Source organism: Salvelinus sp. IW2-2015, linkage group LG25, assembly GCF_002910315.2.
Source record: "Salvelinus sp. IW2-2015 linkage group LG25, ASM291031v2, whole genome shotgun sequence".
Classification (NCBI taxonomy): Eukaryota; Metazoa; Chordata; class Actinopteri; order Salmoniformes; family Salmonidae; genus Salvelinus; species Salvelinus sp. IW2-2015.
The window spans coordinates 22424565-22446961 of record NC_036865.1 but is presented as its reverse complement, the minus strand read 5'-3'; the positions used below and the strand labels follow the sequence as shown (position 1 = coordinate 22446961).

The 22397-nt window shown below is 39.6% G+C and overlaps 2 protein-coding genes across 4 annotated transcripts in view; both read right to left on the bottom strand.

The window, feature by feature from the left end:
* The window catches only part of acoxl (acyl-CoA oxidase-like), a 52156-nt gene extending 45422 nt beyond the window's left edge, over positions 1 to 6734 (bottom strand). The window contains exons 1-10 of one of the 3 annotated variants that reach the window (XM_070434988.1): positions 6505 to 6734; positions 6096 to 6192; positions 5888 to 5974; positions 5597 to 5683; positions 5243 to 5341; positions 4677 to 4791; positions 4486 to 4572; positions 4231 to 4303; positions 3922 to 4054; positions 3018 to 3052 (exon numbers count right to left, since the gene is read on the bottom strand). In XM_070434988.1, the coding sequence (XP_070291089.1) occupies positions 3018 to 3052; positions 3922 to 4054; positions 4231 to 4303; positions 4486 to 4572; positions 4677 to 4791; positions 5243 to 5341; positions 5597 to 5683; positions 5888 to 5974; positions 6096 to 6192; positions 6505 to 6659 (968 nt within the window). In that variant the 5' untranslated portion in view covers positions 6660 to 6734. Of the gene's footprint in view, positions 1 to 3017; positions 3053 to 3921; positions 4055 to 4230; positions 4304 to 4485; positions 4573 to 4676; positions 4792 to 5242; positions 5342 to 5596; positions 5684 to 5887; positions 5984 to 6095; positions 6193 to 6504 lie in introns of those variants that run through there. The other 2 variants (XM_023970042.2, XM_023970043.2) reach the window with 2 other exon arrangements.
* Positions 6735 to 9440: 2706 nt separating this feature from the next.
* Positions 9441 to 22168, bottom strand: LOC111951605 (sulfotransferase 6B1-like). Its single transcript, XM_023969784.2, has 7 exons — positions 21819 to 22168; positions 14805 to 14917; positions 13092 to 13181; positions 11862 to 11988; positions 11618 to 11712; positions 11364 to 11520; positions 9441 to 10078 (listed from the first exon to the last, which is right to left on the bottom strand). The coding sequence occupies exons 1-7, from the start codon at positions 22009 to 22011 to the stop codon at positions 9951 to 9953; spliced, it is 903 nt and encodes a 300-aa protein (XP_023825552.1). The 5' UTR covers positions 22012 to 22168; the 3' UTR covers positions 9441 to 9950.
* Between the last annotated feature and the right edge of the window lie 229 nt (positions 22169 to 22397).

The following is a 22397-nucleotide window of genomic DNA, read 5'->3' as shown; positions in this document are numbered from 1 at the left end:
TATGGGAATGTCTGCTCAATCCAAATTTACAACCAATTGATTGCAGCATTATCACAAAAATGGAGGAGGCAAGCGGAAAAGGGAGAAGGTAGGGAACTTGTTTGCCTGCCATATATAAAAGATACAAATTGAACTAGAAGGAATTGGCATATATAGAAAAATCTACCAGTTTCATCGTAGAACAAAAATGTTGACAGCTGCGCCATACAGGTTGCAAAATAAAATGGGAAGAGATTTTCGATGTACCGATTCCATGGCACATGGTTTATGAACTGGTACAAAAAAACAACACTTGATTCAAGACTTCGAGTTTTTCAATTTAAATTATTATGCAAAATTCTTGCCACCAACAGAATCTCACACAACAATCTCAGCTCTGTAGCTTTTGCTGCATAGAGACAGAATCACTAGATAATTTATTCTGGTATTGCCCCTATGTAGCTGGTCTCTGGTCACAGGTATGTTTWAAAAAAATCACAACATTCACTTAAAATTAACCTTACAAATAGCAGTGTTGGGCAATTTGGAAAGCCATAGTCAGTCAATAAATAATATAATAATATTCGTAGAAAAGGTTATCTTTAGCTCACAATTTGTGGATACTATACGATTAGAAAGGTTCAAAATGTATGTAAAACATCACAGCACAAATAAAAAATATATGGCACATGGAAACCAAACGAGGGTGGTCTATGGTGATAGGTGGGATGGTCTGAGAGTGGCTGAGGGTTGGGATTAAAGAGCTTATGTTTGGTAATGTACTATTGTTATGTGATTGCTTTATATAAAAGTATGTATGCAAAATGTGTATGTAAAATGTACAGTACAAGTCAAAATGTTGGACACAGCTACTCATTCAAGGGTTTTGCTTTATTTTTTACACATTTTCTACATTGTACACCAAAATACATCAAAACTATGAAATTACACACATGGAATCATGTAGTAACCAAAAAGAAGTGTTAAACAAATCAAAATATATTTGACAAGTAGCCACCCTTTGTCTTGACAGCTTTGTACACTCTTGGCATTCTATCAACCAGCTTCATGAGGTAGTCACCTGGAATGCATTTCAATTAACAGGTGTGCCTTGTTAAAAGTACATTTGTGGAATTTCTTTCCTTCTTAATGCGTTTGAGCCAATAGGTTGTGTTGTGACAAGGTAGGGGTGGTATACAGAAGATAGCCCTATTTGGTAAAATACCAAGTCCATATTATGGCAAGAACAGCTCAAATAAGCAAAGAGAAATGAAAGTCCATCATTACTTTAAGACGTGAAGGTCAGTCAATCCAGAACATTTCAAGATTTTTGAAAGTTTCTTCAACTGCAGTCGCAAAAACCATCAAGCGCTATGATGAAACTGGCTCTCATGAGGATAGCCACAGGAAAGGAAGACCCAGAGTTACCACTGCTGCAGAGGATAAGTTCATTAGAGTTACCAGCCTCAGAAATTGCAGCCCAAATAAATGCTTCACACAGTTCAAGTAACAGACACATCTCAACATCAACTGTTCAGAGGAGACTGCGTGAATCAGGCTTTCATGGTCGAATTGCTACAAAGAAACCACTACTAAAGGACACCAATAAGAAGAAGAGACTTACTTGGGCCAAGAAACACAAGCAATGGACATTAGACTGGTGGAAATCTGTCCTTTGGTCTGATTAGTCCAAATATGAGATTTTTGGTTCCAACCGTGTCTTTGTGAGATGCAGAGTAGGTGAACGGATGATCTCACATGTGTGGTTCCCACCGTGAAGCATGGAGGAGGTGTGATGGTGCTTTTCTGGTGACACTGGCTGTGATTTATTTAGAATTCAAGGCACACTTAACCAGCATGGCTACCACAGCATTCTACAGTGATACGCCATCCCATCTGGTTTGCGCTTAGTGGGATCTATCATTTGTTTTTCAATAGGACAATGACCCAACACACCACCAGGCTGTGTAAGGGCTATTTGGCCAAGAAGGAGTGATGGAGTGCTGCATCAGATGACTTGGCCTTCACAATCACCCAACCTCAACCCAATTAAGATGGTTTGGGATGAGTTGGACTGCAGAGTGAAAGAAAAGCAGCGAACAAGTGCTCATCATATGTGGGAACTCCTTCAAGACTGTTGGAAAAGCATTCCAGGTAAAGCTCGTTGAGAGAATGCCAAGAGTGTACAAAGCTGTCAAAGGCAACAGGTGGCTACTTTGAGGAATCTATCATCTAAAATATATTTTGATTTGTTTAACACTTTTTTGGTTACTACATGATTCCATATGTGTTAGTTCATAGTGTTGATGTCTTCACTATTATTCTACAATGTAGAAAATAGTAAAAAAAAATAAAGAAAAACCCTCGGATGGGTTCAACAAAATAATAATAATAATAATGAGGTTCTTTTCATTATATTTAACTTATGTTGCTCATACGGCACTAATCTGGTGAGCACCTTTGGAGCTCCGCCCAAGCAAGGCATTTGATTGGTTTGATGTGTTGCGAGGCGTCACCGATTTCACCGGGTTCCGATCCGTCTTTAGCTGATTTCTGCAATGGAACTTCCCCAGGCTTACTGTTTACGGAAGCCTGGTTCGCGACGAGGCTAGCGTGGAGCTAACCCATCACTTCTATCGGCTTTATGTAAACGTTCCACATTATGAAAAGTGCTATTGTGCATGAGCAGGAATACAAAAGACTACCACTAGAATGACTGTCAGAACCTTTTCAGTTGAAATACAACGAAGAAAATCATATAATTCCGATCTCAATCACATCCATTGCATATGTGCATACATGCATTTGTCAAATGAAATGTAAAAGCAACTCATTTTAAGTTAATGTGTGATGTATGGGAGCGTCAGAAGTGCACTGGGGCGGCAGGTAGCCTAGAGGTTAAAATGTTGCTGGTTCGAATCTCCAAGCCGACTAGATGAAACATCTGTCGATGTGCCCTTGAGCAAGGCACTTAACCCTAATCGCTCCTGTAAGGCGCTCTGGAGAAGAGTGTTGACTAAAATGTAAATGTACTGTACCTGTGGCTGTAACGCACTGCAATGATGAGGCCCAACTGTAGGTGAGAAAAACAACACAGAACAGCGCTGATGCTACATGCCTTTATCTCTAGGTACAGCTTCAGTGCAAAATATGATTTTGCAAAATCATATTTGTTTTGTGTAAAGTTCTTACAGTTCCAAAAACAAAATCATAAGTTTAAATATGAAACTGTGTTTATTTGAAACTGTCTATGGACCATAATGTATTATTTTATTTCAATTAAAAAGACAGCTGCAAACTTTGTACAGGTTCAAAGACTAAGTTACTGTGACCCATAGCCTATACACACTGATAAGATCAGTCCAAAAGAACACCAGACATAATCTGGGCCAGATCTATTAACAGCTCTGATTTCTATGCTTCTCTGCTCTCCCCAAGCTAATAACAGTCCATCATATTTTGAAGCAGCTAGATCTGTTTTAGCAACTCATTCAGAGTATGACAATTCTATTTTTGCAACCATCCAACATCACCAAAGGGTCACCTATGGTCAGAGCTTTGTATGATTGTCTCTTGGTTACCTGCCAGACTTGGGACACAACATGGAATTCAGTCCAGTCATTGGGTACACACAGCAGACTATGACGCCAACCCATCTGGCCTAGATTTACCCAGACTGAGGCCCATAATCCACTCAAACTGCAGATGACTGAGCTGATTTTTCTCATTAGAATAGCATGTAGAATATAAAAGATGGTGTAACAAAGGCAGTGTTATGCTTTGTCCCTATGATGGTGTTGAGGGAGGTAACGTAAATCAAGACTGCCCTCTAGCTGTCACTAACCATCACAGTAAGATGGTAAACATGGTGAAAGCTAAAGACAGCTAATCAGTTGACATACACTAGCCTAAATCATAGTGCACATGGCCTTGTAAACTCACCTTCATGGCAGCTATGGCCTGGACAGTAAGTCCCAGCCTGGTAGGGGTGAGAGCAGCCAACATGGCGTTAAAACGTTTGCTCTTGTTCTGGACAGGAGAAGAGTACAGCCCATCTGCCGACACACAGCCAAACCTGGAGCAGGAGGGTCATAAAACACATTGATGCTGCATACTGTACACTGTACACAGCTAAGAATAATTTAATTAAGGACATATTCCAATAATGTCTGGAATGCATTTAACTTCCAAAGGCAGTTATAGAGAACTGTTTAATGACCCGGCTGTGGAGCACATGTACAGTCCACTCACTTGCTGAGCAGGTTCGTCCTCGGTATCCTGACATTGTCGAATATCAAGATGCCATTGTCAACCCCGTGTAAGCCTGTGACAACACACACAGCATAGCTAAGTTTCAAATGTTCAATGAAAATCCACGTATTAATACACAACGGTGTGCATTTGTGACAAGAATGATTGTCTCACAGCATCATATTCATGTATTTGTCATACAGTTGGAAGAAGAATACTGCTTCGATGAAAAACAGGCCATTGAAAACTAGCTACCTTCTTTGTGCTTCATGTCAATGGCTGTCACTCCAGGATTCATGACTCCATGTCGGTCTCGGATTGGAACAATAAAACAGTGAGGACCTATGGGGATGAATAAAACATTTTAACACACATTAGTAAATGCACAGGGGCTGTTGCTAAACACAATCCATAGCAGGCAGACTGTTGTATTGAGTGAGTCCCACCTTGGGAATCTCCATTGATGATGAGCTGAGCGAATACAGAAGCGTAATTCCCCTTCATGGAGTTTCCGATGTACATCTTCTGGGCATCCTCACACGGTGTGTGGATGATGAACTCCTGAAGGCCAAAAGAGGAATGGATAACTAAATATGATGATATTGATGCTTCTTTTGGACTCAATGAGTACAGGGATCAGTAAAGAAAGGCATGAAACACAGACGAAGAGGGAACATACTGTTTGTACTAGATATGACCTGCACATTTCAAATACATATTGATGTAGTTTTGTAACACAATATTATCTAGTCCACTGTAATACGGACCACGTACAACAGACTATCATATGTGGTATATTGTCCTCTGCACATAGTGTAACTAATTATGATACACTGTAACTAAAGTGGAATTTCATCCTAACCCAACTGACTGGTACAGTTGGTCCATGTTGAGTGGTGAAAAGAGGCCACTGCCGTGTTGAACCAAACGACTGTCCATCAGCTCAGAATTCCGCATGACCTCAATGGTGTCACTTGATTCGTGAGTGTGTTATGCATATTATTAAGCTGACCTGTGTAGATGGCTCGTAGCAGGCCTCTGTAAGGATTCCCCGGACGTTACTCCCATGACCCCTCTCTGTCATGGCAAACATCCCAGTGAACTCCGAATCCTGACAGAAGTTACACCCAGTCATTCAACCAAAACAATTAGGATGATGATTTGACAAAGAGTTAAAAATTAAAGGCTAAATCCATTGTTGTATCAGATAAATAACAACATCCAATGGCAATATGTGCTGTGGATGAATGTGTATGGCGGAAAAAGCTATATACAAGTGCATGCATGGTATGAATGTAACGACAAGAGGCAGACATTGAACAGAAGCTGTAAATTATCTGTTATATTAGTGGCAGTGGACACATACCGTAACCGGGAGATACCATTTTTTCTTCTGACCAGGGCTTCCAAGGTTTGTGACTGCACCACCAAACAAGCCACAGACAACACCCAACTGTGGACCAGAGGGGAGAACACCAAAGAGCACTGTACAGACAGCGAGTACACACAGCCGACACAGTGTAATCATACATGGATTTGGTTATTTGGTTATGTAAATAAATGCCTATGACAAGCAGTGTGTGTGTGTGTGTGTGTGTGTGTGTGTGTGTGTGTGTGTGTGTGTGTGTGTGTGTGTTGGAGAAGTCAATTAGCATACCTTTACTCCAGTGGACATATCTGCAGAGCATATCAGTTCCGTGATACCCAAGCTCTTGGCTATGAAGCCTGGTTGTTTCTCTTTCATCTAAAACCCCTCAAGACATAAAAACTCAGTTTCATAACTGAACAACACCCAGACAAACATTTGCAATGAGTGAGGTGTAAAATTGGTATCAGTTGAGGGGTGTAAGACTGAATTTGTTCACCTGATCTTTGAGGTGATGTCGCATTARTGGCCTCGTTAAGATATACTCCAGTCTCTCCACCGTCAAATCTCTATTCTGGTCCAACGTGAGMCCATAACTGTAGAATAAAGATGTATTACATTTTAGTATGTGACAGAATTTAACATGAACATTGAACTGAAAATGAACATCGCAGCGGGGAAATTAGCATTATTTTAATCCAGATGTGCGCGCAACGCGCAACAGCTGGCAGCCGCACAACCCCTTTGCATAAAGCGATGGCATCGTGACATGATTTGCCAACCGCTGAAAACTGTAGATAGATACGTAAAAGAGCATGTCCTTAAACCTTAGCTACCACAGGATTAAGTCTTGATGATCAACATATGATAGAAAAGTTGGATAAAACCACCAGTAAGAGATCACGAACCTGCTAGTTCGAAAGGGCTCGCCTTGGGATATTTCTTCACGAATATGATCTTTGGTTTCCCAAAATTCACCATCGAGGTATCTTGCAAGACTACTTGGAGTAGATTTGTCAGACATTGATGTCTCATATGTCCTCTCTTGTTGGGAAATATCCATTGTCAAGCGGAGCACACAGAACACAACCAGACACAACTGAAGATTGTCACTTTCACTGTCAACTTCCGCGTCCGGATGATGTCACTCGATGTGTCGCTGAAACGTGTACAAAATGATACATGGTTGCGATTACACAGGCAGCCAAATTCTGATAGTTTTCCACTAATTGGTCTTTTGACCAATCATCAGATCTTTTCACATGAGATATTTTTCAGAGCTGATCTGATTCCTCAAAACATAAATTTGTGTATTGATGCAGCAGTATCACGCAGCAGTATCATACGTTTTTTAATGTAAAATGTCTCTGTCAGCAAAATGAGAGAGAAAAGTGTTTGAGACAGACATGTAATGATTATACTTGCCCAGAACTTGCTCATAAATATTGATGATGTAGTGTACGTGTATAGGTAAATGGGAACAATATAATCAACGATTCAACGAGTAACATTTTTTTTGCATGTAATGCACTGCATCATTTCATTAATGTCTCATCATAAAGTGCACTGAAACCAAGTCTGAAACCCAGGAATTTAAATTCAATTACGTTGTGTGACTTACACTCACTAGATGTCAGCAGAGAATAGACTATAGCCAACAAACTGCAAACACTTGAGAGTAAATGCGGGATACAAAGTATATTGAAAGCAGGTGTGGTTCCTGAGTTAATTGAGCAATTAACATCCCTGGGCAGGCCATTATTTAGACTACCATGGCCTGACCCCATAAAATGTAAACCACCTCAGTCACCAGATCTCAACCCAACTGAACACTTACGGGAGATTCTCGAGCTGTGCCTGAGACAGCGGTTTCCATCAACAAAGCACAAAATGTATCGTGGAAGAATGGTGTTGCATCCCTCCAATAGAGTTCCAGACACTTGTAGAATCTATGCCAAGGTGCATTGAAGCTGTTCTGACTCCTGGTGGCCCAATGCCCTATTAAGACACTTTATGTTGGTGTTTCCTTTATTTTGGCAGTTACCTGTACAATATGATAGAGGCTATGTGAACGCAGAGGTAGGTCTACTCTCTATGTTACAAAAACAGTCTATTTTTTAACATGGTATTTCTTGAGCTACTAAAATAAATGTATGTATGTGTAATGCTTGACTGTCCACAGTGGATATTAATAGATTGATTATCTGATTGATTGACCAATTAACAGGGTGGTTGATTAACCAATATCTAGATATGTAGCTAGTAAAGATGCTTAGGCTTCATTTACACAGGCAGTCCAATTAAGATATTTTGCCAATTATTTGTATATCTGATACCACAAGAGTTTGGTGGCACCTTAATTGGGGAGCACGTGGTAATGGCTGGAGCGGCATAGGTGGAACGGTATCAACAACAAACACATGGTTTCCATTCGCTCTGTTCCAGCCATTATTATGAGCCGTCCTTCCTTCATCAGCCTCCACTGTCTGATACCTATCTGATCTTTTGCCTAATGTGTAAACGGCAATAACAAAATCATGGAATCTGATCTTTTGAATCCTGATCCTCCATATGTTGTCTYTGTCTGGATGCTAAGATGTGATTATTGCTTTTGCGCTGAAGTTTTTTGTTGTTGCACTTGACCTGCAATAACTTTTTTTTTAAATAATATTTTAACCAACAGTTTCAGGAAATTGCCTCTGTGTGCTACCAGAAATCTGTATATAATGATGAGATGCTCATGTCTCCAGCTTAACAATGGGAGTCGTTGTCTTGAAGGCAGGTGACAAGCTTAGGTCCAAAATAAGCTCATAGAAATGCATTGGGCTTATTTTGGCGAGAGTGAAACCTCTCGCTTTGCCTCTTCCTCTCTGGTGCTACTTCAGAGGTTACATCAGTGTGAATGTGCACATCGGTCACATGTAAAACTGATTGTGTAGATCAGATATAGAAAGAAAATAAGATTTGGATTCTTAGGGTGACTGTGTAAACACAGCCTTAGTCCCACGTTATGTAAGTACCAATGGCAAACAACTAAAACATTATCAATAACAGGTAGCCTACAGTGCATTTGAACATTTTTGTTCTATATTGTACCGACTGGATATAGACATTCTTTTCACTAAATCAAAACGGGTTTCACGGATAATGGAAATTATCAACTAAGGGAAGAAATGGTGCAATCCCCAGTGTAGGCCCTCATACAGCACAAATATCAGACAATATATACTGTATCTATGGTGAATATCGCAATGTATACCGTATCTATGGTGAATATCACATCAGTAGGCTACCATAGTCTTAGTTTTTGAAAATTCCCTGTTTTGATTGTCACTCTTTACAATTAAGAATTTATGGAACGTTTTACTTTCAATTTAGACAGTCTCATCTTGGTCACCTTTTCCAAATGGAATAATTCTATTTGCTTTGAATCTAGTATTGTATGCATTGCAATCCAAGGGTTTTATTGCGTGCAACTGGTCACATTGCTGGCCTGCAGTAAAGTAGGTTACCATATGATCTCTCAGGTGTTCTAGCAAGGACATTGAGCATATGATTATTATAGTTTGTCATGTGGCATGTCATTTGTAGAACTAGACTTTTTGACACATTCCATTACTCTGAACTGAAAAGTACAACATCTTACACAGGTTGTTGGTGGCACCTTAATTGGGAAGGACGGGCATGTAGTAATGGCTGGAGCGGAATAAGTAGAACGGTATCACCATCAACGCATGGTTTCCGTGTGTTTGACATTCCATTCGCTCCATTCCAGCCATTTATGAGCCGTCCTCCCCTCAGTAGCCTCCACTGACATCTTGAAATATTGTAAAATGCATACAAGGCCGATATCAACTTTAATCAACAAACAGTGATATAAAAACAAGGATTACAAGATTTAAAAATCTATCATGAAGTCTGTCATTGTCATGTCGACTTTTTCTCATGCAGTGGAGACTGGTGGGAGGAGCTGTAAGAGAACAGGCTCATTGTAATGGCTGTAATGGAATTAATGGAACGGTATCAAACACCAAACATATGGAAACCATGTTTGACTCTGTTACATATAATCCATTCCAACCATTACAAGGAGCCCATCCCTCTATAGCTCCTCCCACCAGTCTCCACTCGTCTCATGTAACACTTTCACAAAAATGCCCTTCAATAGCTCCAGTGTAGGATAGCCAAGTGGAATAAAGTGTTTCTGTAGTAACAAGTGTTGCACCACCAAATACCTCATTGTGAATGTCAGTTTAGCTACTGCATACCAGCCTGCCTGTTTGGGTTGATCTTCCCTGTCAGTGTTTCCCTTGTGTCCTGTCTCAGCTCAGTAAGTGTTTGTCCAGTCTGCTGTCTACTTGCAGTACAGGTCATACTTTAGTTTGGCCCCCAGCGTAGTCCCTGCCAGGTGCTTCTTGAATGCTGTGTCCATCTCCTGGCTTTGGGCTGGGCTGAAATGGTTCTTCCAGTCCCCTACTTCACCTGGGGAGGAAATACCCATCAAAAACACATGAACACGACTAAAACACATGATCAATGTACAGCAAGAGCGACATAAMATTTTCTAGTACTCTGTAGTTTGGACATAAAGCAAATTATCTTTAGTTATTTTTAGATTACAGTTGACCTAGTCTTTAAGGTAGTGTGAGGTAGCCTACATATTGTAAAAAATATAACATAGTTGTATCACTTTGCTTGATGTTAAGATTACCTCAACTTTACACCTAAGACATGCAGTACTGTGAATGTACATGGTGAGTATGAAACATACAGTATATGGGTCTTTCCATGAAATGAGTCCCTTCTGCGTCCCCTTTGATATTTTAATTAGAGATTGTGCACCAATATTGGATTTTAAAAGCCTGATTCATTAAATAAAGTGCTCTAATATAGACCACATACAAAATTCAAAAAATCTTTTTAAATATGAATAAAGACTTTTTAAACTGCAAAAATTCAGCATTTTCTGTCATTTCTTGGAAGATTTKAACCCACTTAACCCCAACATTTCTCMAACTTTTCACCATTGTAAAGCCCTAGTTATTTTTCTTGCTTTTGACAGTCATTTGTGAAAATTATTATTTATTTCATGTGATTTAAGGAGAAAAAAATGTAAACCGTCCCTCATTTTAAGGTCAGCCCTATTACATGAACTGAACTCTCGTTTTAATATGGTGAAACTATTCTTATTTTTTTTCTAAAAGGAACATTGAACATCTAGTCAAATCACAGTGTAAAAGCAGGGGAGCCTGTTCTGCTCTTTTAAGCCATTTTCTCATGTTTTGTGGTAGGAAACTGAGTGGGTTGAGCATAACATGTAAACCATGTTACCCACAGATAGGCAGGCTAGAAATGTTTTAACAATAAAAAAAATATTGAAATTTGCATTCAATTGTCCCTCCCTGTTGCAGACAACAAGCTTCCATTCCCCCTGTCATAAGGTGATTTATGGCTGATTTGAAATCATCAACCCTGTAACTTTTTTGGCACTTAATAATTCATTCAACCTATAGGAGGTCAGTATGACAATGCTTTCTTTCCCTGGAAAGGACAACGGTTGTTTAAGGATAGAGAGGACCAGGAGACCGGAGACATGAGTCTGTATTTAYAGTCAACATACATCATATCAAGTGTTTGTTTGTCTCACCATAATCCCACAATTTCTGTCTCCAGTGGGTAGGATTAAACAAACTCTGGAACAAAGCTCCCTCTAGCCACATACAGCGCTCTTTCTCTCTCTTGCTCCCTCTGTCACTCTCACACACACCTTTCCTGAAGAAGACGTTGGCCATCTGGCCGTGTGAGGCCTTGGAGCTCTCCTTCATAGCATTGAAGGTGCTCTCCTCTGCGATGGTCTGGACTTGGGCATCACTGAGACTGAAACCAAAGAACTCAGAGACCCTTCGCACACCTTCACTCAGGTCCTGTGTGGGTCACAATTAACATGACAGAATGTAAATGACAGAAAGCAGACCGATCAAAACTAATGTCTGTATTCAAAAAGAAAGGAATACTTGATACCTGTTTTAACTCCTCAAAGGTGACTATCATCACGTTAGGGTCATCCATTCTCCTCTCCCAGCCAAGTACATGGTCAAAATATGAACCCCAGGGAACTAGGAATAGGAAATTACTGTTCAGGTGAGGTTTTGTACTGTATAGGTACAAATTTTACTGTAATACAACTGACTCAAGTTATACTTTTGTATAAAGCAAACTCCAACATATAAACCCAATTTTCATAAGGGCTCTTCACTTTAGGTACCTTTTCCACTCATAAACTCTGAGAAGAAGCAGTCCCAGGACTTTGCAGTGGGTAGCACTGGGTTCTTGTTGGAGAAGTGATAAAAAGAGACCACTGTGTCTTTCGGGTTCCTGAATATCACCAGCATCTGTTTTTGATCAACAGAAGACCATGACATGATAATGACAACAGTATATTTTTATAGATTGATCCAGGACATTCTTTAAAGTTTATATCCTGAGTGTAACGTCTGCTTCCAACTCACACCCTAAAACACGTAGATCCCCAGAATGCAACTCACTTTCCAGCTCACACTCTCAAACGCCTAGATCCCCTGAACGCCGCTCACTCTCCAGATCCTAATCACTGAATTCGGATCACCTGTTCACACACCTGTATGTTATTATCACACACTATTTAGTTCAGTTCTTTGCACCCCATCACTGTGAGGTATTGTTTGTTTTGTGACACATGTCTGTCGCTGTGATTTATGCCTCCCGTGGATGATAGTTTTTGCCTGCCTCACTAACGATGCCTTTTTATAGGCTATTCCCTGCCTGTACTTTAGCCTGTTATCTACTTATTGCCTGATCTCCTGGACTACGTTACTAGCCTTTTCCCTGCCTGTACTGTTGGCTTTGGACCCCCTTTGTATGACCTTCTGCCTGCCCCTGGACCCAGCTACCTGCCTCCTCCTGTGGTTCTTTTAAATAAACACCTGCTGCTCCCTGTGCTTGAAACCAGCTCTCTGTCTCCCCTCGTGTTCATTACACTGAGGGAAGGGGAGGGCAGAGTTATGGTGAGTTGTGAGACACACTGTATTGCAAATTGGAGGTTTTATATTTCAGTGTAGCATAGTTACTGTCTGCTGAAAAGTGTCCTAAGTGTGTATGCTATGTGATTTGATTAATCTGTCTACCATGTACTCTGTACAGTGTGTGCGCTTAATCTGTCTACCATGTACTCTGTGTGCTTAATCTGTCTACCATGTACTCTGTACAGTGTGTGATTTGCAGTGTATGTATCTATGTCTGTGTGGTACGCTCTCTGCTGTGGCTGCCTCTGCAGAGAAACACTAGCTGCCATACTACACAGGAAAAGCTTTCACTCTTACACAACAGGGGAATTACAAGTTGCTGTTTGGAGGAAGTTGTGATGGAATTTTGTATAAAAAGATGAACTACTGTGGAGCATTAAAAAAACAGTTGTGAGTTCCACAACAACACCTATGTTCTAGTTGAAAGTACATACCTTTGTTTTCTTTGTGGTGAAGGATTCAGGAATGTTATCTGGGTGCATGTGTGTCCCCAGAAATCTAGGGGACGGTGCTTGGTGAATAACCTGCGAGATAGACAAGGTGTCCATTTAACTCTACGTGAGCCATGGTATGCTGTTGCTCTAACGCTCATCTAAGCAGACACTGTGCAAACAGGCATGTTATATAATTTTAGGCCCAGGAGCTCGCAAGTTTAGTGAACAAACTCTTCACTCCTGACACAGATGGCCATACAAAACACTTTTATATGAATGAATCTCACTATATCCTCCACAGTTAATTGCATTCGATGTGAGAATCACGGGTGTATACTGTAGGTAGACCTGTCTTCTTGGATGAGCTTAAGCTGTGCTAACATTTACACACACAGAGGCTCATGAGGCCACTCACGGAACATGTGTTAGTAATTCACTAACATTCACTAACTGGCCTTATTGGATCACAGCATGATTGCAACACCTGCATGTAATTATTGTGGCCAGTTACAGAACAGCAAAACGACATGACTATTTAGCAGATGGGGATCTGTGAAACTCACTCCTCAGCCTGAATTGTCTCAACTTGCGCTGCAGACTAGATAGACGCATCGGGAGGGTGGTCACGTGTTTGCGAGGCAGACGTTCTGAGTTCGAGCCTCGGTATGAGCCGAATCAGGAGAGAGCGGCACTCGCTAAGCAAGCAGCGTGACGTCCTTTACACCTGGCTGTATAGACATTCTGTCTTGAAAACCTACTTTATAGACCTAAAGTTGGCTGAACACCTCCCAATATAACTATAGAACCTCTTTAGACTATAGGGGATCTGTGCATTAGTGAACCAAACAACCCATAAACAGGATTTCCAATAAACTACACCTGTAGTATTTCTATATTTGACTTATTTGAGGCAGACAAACCTGCAGTGTTGCTAAAGCTACAGGAAGTCAACCAGTATTGCACAAACCTGCAACATTTCGGTCCCAAAGAACTCCATCAATGGAGTGAATTTGGACTCTGCTTTCTCACCAGTTGCACAAAGCTACAGAAAGTCAAATCAGTTTTGCACAAACCTGCAAGCATTTCGCGTCCCAAAGAACTCCATCAATGGAGTGAATTTGACTCTGCTTTCTACACCAGTTGCACAAAGCTACAGAAAGTCAATCAGTTTTGCACAAACCTGCAGCATTTCGGTCCCAAAAAGAACTCCATCAAATGGAGTGAATTGGACTCTGCTTTCTCACCAGTTGCACAAATCTACAGAAAGTCAATCAGTTTTGCACAAACCTGCAGCATTTCCCCAAAGAACTCCATCACAGGAGTGAATTTTGGACTCTGCTTTCTCACCAGTTGCACAAAGCTACAGAAAGTCAATCAGTTGTGCACCAAACCTGCAGCGATTGGCGGTCCCAAAGAACTTCCATCAATGGAGAATTTGGGGACTCTGCTTTCTCACCAGTTGCAACCAAACGACAGAAAGTCAATCAGTTGCACAAACCAGCAGCAAGTCGCGTCCCAAAGAACTCAGCAAGTGGAGTGAATGTTGGGACTTTGCGTCCACCAGTGCACAAAGTACAGAAAGTCAATTCAGGTTTTGCACAAACCTGCAGCAGTTCTTGGCTCCCAAAGAACTCCATCAATGGAGTGAAATTTGGACTTGCTTTCTCAACCAGTTGCACAAACTCACAGAAAGTCAATCAGTTTTGCACAAACCTGCAGCATTTCGGTCCCAAAGAACTCCATCAATGGAGGGAATTTGGACTCTGCTTTCTCACCAGTTGCGTGTGCTATTATTTTACGCAGCACCGCCACCATCCAATTAAAACCTGCCAGACACAGAGAACATTCAGGTCCATTTACATTTTTCAATTTACACAGAGGGATCGGGAATAGAGAGGTGTAGTGTCCTTTGATATTCTTCTAAAAGTGTCATCACGTTTAACCATGAGACGAGAGAGTTATTATTGCATTATGCCAAAATATTTGTAATATCAGGGGCAATCCTATTCAGATATTGAGTCTAGTCATGGATGAAAAACCATTCTCCATTGAAAGTGCATTTTAGTCCAGGACTAGGCTTAATCTGGATCTAGGAAACCAGCCCCTAGTGTTTTGTATGATCCATAAAATGGTTTCAGCAATAGTAGTACAGCGTCCCTGGAGCAAATAAGGATTAAGTGCTTTTGTCACGCCCTGGCCTTAGTATTCTTTGTTTTCTTAATTATTTTAGTTAGGTCAGGGTGTGACATGGGGAATGTATGTGTTTTTTGTAGTGTCTAGGGTGGTTGTAAGGTTTAGGGGGTTTATTAGAGTAGTTGGGTTTATGTTTAGTATAGTAGTCTAGCTGTGTCTATGGTTGAGTGTAGGTATCTAGGAAAGTCTATGGTTGCCTGAATTGGTTCTCAATTAGAGACAGCTGGTTATTGTTGTCTCTGATTGGGAGCCATATTTAAGGCAACCATAGGCTTTAGCTGTTTGTGGGGAATTGTCTATGTTGAACGTTTGTAGCATGTGTGTGTGCACTACGTTTATAGCTTCACGGACGTTTGTTGTTTTTGTATAGTTTGTAAGAGTGTTTCGTTTCATGTTCATCTTCGTCGTTATAATAAAAGAAGATGGCTTATTTTCCACATGCTGCGTTTTGGTCCGTCTCTCCTCCACACGATCGTGACAGCTTTGCTCAAGTGCACAGACAGATGTTTCGCCATGTTTACTCAGGTATTCAAACCAGCAACCTTTTGGTTACTGGCCCAATGCTTTAACCACTAGGCTACCGGCCACCCAGCAGGTACATGACCACATACACCATGTTTATGTCATATGCAGATTATTATAGAAACATGGGGCTTTGTCCCCATACAGGGCCCATAGAGTTAGAGGACTCATCTTTGTATCTGTGCCATTATGGTGTCTGTGACAGCATGGGCAGCGTTGTTGAAGCTATCTCCATTTGAAAGTAGTACTTTTTAAAAATTATTTTGTGTTTGAAAAAAGCGTAAAGCTGATATTGGGGATTTACCTCCACTTGCATTATTTCATTATATTAAATTGACTGCATTATATGTGCGTGTTCAGTTGTTATGTTGATAGTGTCAAATAAGTGCATGTACAGTACTGTAGGGAGAGGGATGTCTCTGTACAGCAGAGAGATGGATGAACCTCCTCATATGGAAAACCTGTGTGACTGACTTGGACCCCTTGGTTTTGTTTGTCCACCCGCCTCTTGAGGATTGACCACAAGTTCTCAATGGGATTAAGGTCTGGGGAGTTTCCTGTCCATGGACCCAAAATATCAATGTTTTGTTCCCCGAGCCACTTGGTTATCACTTTTGCCTTATGGCAAGGTGCTCCACCATGCTGGAAAAGGCATTGTTCGTCACCAAACTGTTCCTGGATGGTTGGGGAGAAGTTGCTCTCGGAGGACGTGTTGCTACCATTCTTTATTCATGGCTGTGTTCTTAGGCAAAATTGTGAGTGAGCCCACTCCCTTGGCTGAGAAGCAACCCCACACATGAATGGTCTCAGGATGCTTTACTGTTGGCATGACACAGGACTGATGGTAGCGCTCACCTTGTCTTCTCCAGACAAGCTTTTTTCCGGATGCCCCAAACAATCAGAGGAGATTCATCAGAGAAAATGACTTTACCCCAGTCATCAGCAGTCCAATCCCTGTACCTTTTGCAGAATATCAGTCTGTCCCTGATGTTTTTCCTGGAGAGAAGTGGCTTCTTTGCTGCCCTTCTTGACACCAGGCCATCCTCCAAAAGTTTTTGCCTCACTGTACGTGCAGATGCACTCACACCTGCCTGCTGCCATTCCTGAGCAAGCTCTGTACTGGTGGTGCCCCGATCCCACAGCTGAATCAACTTTAGGAGACAGTCCTGACSCTTGCTGGACTTTCTTGGGCGCTGAAGCCTTCTTCACAACAATTGAACCGCTCTCCTTGAAGTTCTTGATGATCCGATAAATGGTTGATTTAGGTGCAGTCTTACTGGCAGCAATATCCTTGCCTGTGAAGCCATTTTTGTGCAAAGCAATGATGACGGCATGTGTTTCCTTGCAGGTAACCATGGATGACAAAGGAAGAACAATGATTCCAAGCACCACCCTCCTTTTGAAGCTTCCTGTCTGTTATTCAAACTCAATCAGCATGACAGAGTGATCTCCAGCCTTGTCCTTGTCAACACTCACACCTGTGTTAACAAGAGAATCACTGACATGATGTCAGCTGGTCCTTTTRTGGCAGGGCTGAAATGCAGTGGAAATGTTTTTTGGGGATTCAGTTCATTTGTATGGCAAAGAGGGACTTTGCAATGAATTGCAATTCATCTTATCACTCTTCATAACATTCTGGAGTATATGCAAATTGCCACCATACAAACTAAGGGCAGCAGACTTTGTGAAAATTAATATTTGTGTCATTCTCAACTTTTGGCCACGACTGTACTTACTTACAAGTAATATGCAGGCTCTATTATGTTTAATCTTAGGTACCTTTAGTCATGTAGTTTACTCATTTCTGTTTTCCTATGACAGTGTCAAAGTAGGAACATGACCTGTCCAGTAGATGGCTAGGTGTAGGTCTATTAAAAGCACTGAAAATCCAGATTCTGTGATCTTGATATTGTGGTGTCTGGATCAAAATGATCTTAGTCCGATCCTTAAAAAAAAAACATTCTCAAAATCAACCAGATTGATCTGATCCTGGATTGCAAAAAAAAGGGGATTACACAATCCTTATTATACATATTAAACGTTGCATAAATAGTGTGTCGGGGGATGGCTACTGTGACAGCAAAAATATACATTTCCTTTGTTATGATAAATAAAGAGCTATTCAAAGGGACTTTTATTTTTGAAAGTTCCTTTACGATTGATGTTGTATAAACATTTTATGTGTGTGTGTGCATTTCAATGTGTGCTTGTGAGTGTGTGTTTGTGTAAGAGTGTGCATGGGTTTGTGTGTGTGTGTTAGCAAAAGGTGGAGGGTAGTATGTGTATTAAGATTAGGGAAATCTTACATGAAGCATAGATTTTGGAATGCTATTACATGATCGGTTGAAGTTACTACATTATCTATTTAAAAATGTTTACAAGATATTACATAAACCGGTTTTATGACATCTTAAATCGAAAAGTTAACATTTAGACATTAACCAGTGTTATTACATTAACTGTTACAAAGTATTACATTAACTGGTCTTATTACATTAACCGTTGTTACAAGGTATTACATTAACCTGTGTTATTACATTAACCGGTGTTACACGGTATTACATTAACCGGTGTTCATTACATTAACCTGTCATTACATTAAACTGTGTTCATTACATTAACCTGTGTCATTAACATTAACCTGTGTCATTACATTAACCTGTGTCATTACATTAACCTGTGTTCATTACATTAACCTGTGTCATTCACTTAACCATTGTTACAAGGTATACATAACCGGTGTTATTACATTAACCTGTGTCATTACATTAACCTGTGTTATTAACATTAACCATTGTTACACCGGTATTACATTAACCGGTGTCATTACATTAACCTGTGTCATTACATTAACCTGTGTCATTACATTAACCTGTGTCATTACATTAACCTGTGTCATTACATTAACCGGTGTTATTACATTAACCATTGTTACAAGGTATTACATTAACCTGTGTCATTACATTAACCTGTGTCATTACATTAACCTGTGTCATTACATTAACCTGTCATTAATAACCGGTTTCATTACATTAACCGGTGTCATTACATTAACCGGTGTCATTACATTAACCGGTGTCATTACATTAACCGTGTCATTACATTAACCGCGTGTCATTACATTAACCGGTGTCATTACATTAACCATTGTTACAAGGTATTACATTAACCTGTGTCATTACATTAACCGGTGTTATTACATTAACCGGTGTTATTACATTAACCGTTGTTACAAGGTATTACATTAACCTGTGTCATTACATTAACCATTGTTACAAGGTATTACATTAACGGTGTTATTACATTAACTGGTGTTATTACATTAAACGGTGTTATTACATTAACCTGTGTCATTACATTAACCATTGTTACAAGGTATTACATTACCTGTGTTTATACATTAACCATTGTTACAAGGTATTACATTAACCGGTGTTATTACATTAACTGGTGTTATTACATTAACCTGTGTCATTACATTAACCATTGTTACAAGGTATTACATTAACCTGTGTCATTACATTAACCATTGTTACAAGGTATTACATTAACCGGTGTTATTACATTAACTGGTTTATTACATTAACCGGTGTTATTACATTAACCATTGTTACAAGGTATTACATTAACCGGTGTTATTACATTAACCATTGTTACAAGGTATTACATTAACCGGTGTCATTACATTAACCATTGTTACAAGGTATTACATTAACCGTGTTATTACATTAACCGGTGTTATTACATTAACCGTGTTATTACATTAACCGGTGTTATTACATTAACCGGTGTTATTACATTAACATGTGTTCATTACATTAACCATTGTTACAAAGTATTACATTAACCTTGTTATTACATTAACCATTGTTACAAGGTATTACATTAACCGGTGTTATTACATTAACCGTGTTATTACATTAACCGTGTTATACATTAACCTGTGTCATTACATTAACCATTGTTACAAGTATTACATTAACCTGTGTCATTACATTAACCATTGTTACAAGTATACATTAACCGGTGTATTCATTAACCGGTGTATTACATTAACCATTGTTACAAGGTATTACATTAACCGCGTGTTATTACATTAACCGGTGTTATTACATTAACCGGTGTTATTACATTAACCTGTGCATTACATTAACATTGTTACAAGGTATTACATTAAGAAGTGTATTACATTAACCTGTGGTATTACATTAACCGGTGGTATTACATTAACCTGTGTTATTACATTAACCGGTGTTATTACATTAACCGGTGTTACACGGTATTACATTAACCTGTGTTATTACATTAACCTGTGTCATTACATTAACCTGTGTCATTACATTAACCTGTGTTATTACATTAACCTGTGTTATTACATTAACCATTGTTACAAGGTATTACATTAACCGGTGTTATTACATTAACCTGTGTCATTACATTAACCTGTGTTATTACATTAACCTGTGTCATTACATTAACCTGTGTTATTACATTAACCTGTGTTATTACATTAACCGTTGTTACAAGGTTTACATTAAGAAGTGGTATTACATTAACCTGTGTTATTACATTAACCTGTGTTATTACATTAACCTGTGTTATTACATTAACTGTTGTACAAAGTATTACTATACTGGTGTTATTACATTAACCTGGGTTATACATTAACCGTTGTTACAAGGTATTACATCAACCGTGTTATTACATAACCTGTGCTATTACATTAACCTTTGTTATTACATTAACCGGTGTTATTACATTAACTGCTGTTACAAGGTATTATATTAACCTGTTCATTACATTAACCTGTGTTATTACATTAACCTGTGTCATTACATTAACCTGTGTTATTACATTAACCATTGTTACAAGGTATTACATTAAGAAGTGGTATTACATTAACCTGTGTTATTACATAACCTGTGTTATTACATTAACCATTGTTACAAGGTATTACATTAACCAGTAGTATTACATTTACCTGTGTTATTACATTAATCTGTGTTATTATATTAACCTGTTGTATTACATTAACCAATGTTATTACATTAACCGGTGTTATTAGATTAGCCGGTGTTATTACATTAACCGTTGTAATTACAAGGTATTACATTAACCTGTGTTATTACATTAACCGTTGTTACAAGGGTGCCTCTCTGCCAGCGGGCAGAGCGGTCTGTGTTTAATTCAACATTCCTCAACACTGATTACCTTATCACTCTATAGTGTGCAGAGGAAAGAGCTGACAAAGCTGCAAAACTGGGTTGTTTTGACAAGGTTAAAACCAGAAACAGACTTTATTGCAACCATTTTTGCCTGACAGGGAGGGCCTACCCCAAAGCACACAGATTATATTCTGCAAGTCCAAACATTCAGAGGCCCATCCATTGTGAAACTGAATTTTAGATAACTTCAAACCCAGTTAGCAAGTCAAATACCTTTTGTCTGTCTCCTTTTTAAATACACAGCAAGACAAAATATCATAGGCTATGAGCTATGTGTAAGACACTATGAGTAAGTTTCATTACCCCAATTGTATTTTAAACTTGAACTTGAACTTTGAGCCTATTATTATAACCTTTTACTGCAGTGGGCTAAATCATGGTCATACAGCGTTTCTTGGTAGTCTTAAATCTACTTTGAGACAAAAGTATACACCTCATACATTGTTATGGGCTTACCTAGAGCCAAAAAAGGTTCTACTTGGAACRAAAAAGGGKTTTTCTATGGGGACAGCCGAAGAACTCTTTTAGAACCCTTTTTTTCTAAGCGTGTACAGTAGGTATAGGCAGAGAGTAGACTAGTAAAGACCAAGTGGAACACTCCTTTTTCCACTGATGAAACTTGATATAATAAGCTAGTCAGTGACTATTAGAAAACATAAATGCTTAATCAAGATGCTCATTGCCAAAGGATGTCTCTCAAGGAACTAACTACACATGACTTTACTAATGCACATTCTTCTGACCATCTAAATACAGTTTTTCCATATTTAAATATTTTTTGACTTACCACATTTGGGATATGCAACTAACATGACATCATCTGCTCTTGCTTCCAGCCTCTCCATAGCCTTCAGGTTCTCCTCTGGACTCAYGAGGACAGGGTACAGCACTCCGTTATATCTGTACAACTTATCTTCCTCCTTCATATTTTTAGCCAGTTCCATTTTGGACTGGATTTTGGCTGAGAAAGAACTGCTCATTTTGTATAATCCTGGAGAAAATCTCAAGCTTGAATCTTTTCAGTTTACACCTCCAGTGAAAKTGTTCAGCTGGACTGCCACAAGCTCCACTCTGAGTGTGGGTATGTGTGTGCGTGTGTGTGAATGTGGTTGTGTGTGAGAGTGAGTATAGTAAGAGGAGAAAGAGGTGTGTCCTTCACAGATAAAGCTTGCATGAGAAGCAGGAGTTTCCTGGTTTCTGTGGGCGTTGAGAAGATCTGGTTTCATGTGTGTGATATCTCAGATGTTGAAATGTCCTCCCATGAGTGTTTATACAAACCATTCATATGTGCAGGAATTCCCCTTAGAATATAGTGGCCCCTATAGCTTCATCCACTCAAAACTAAAGTAAATACTGTTGCCTCATT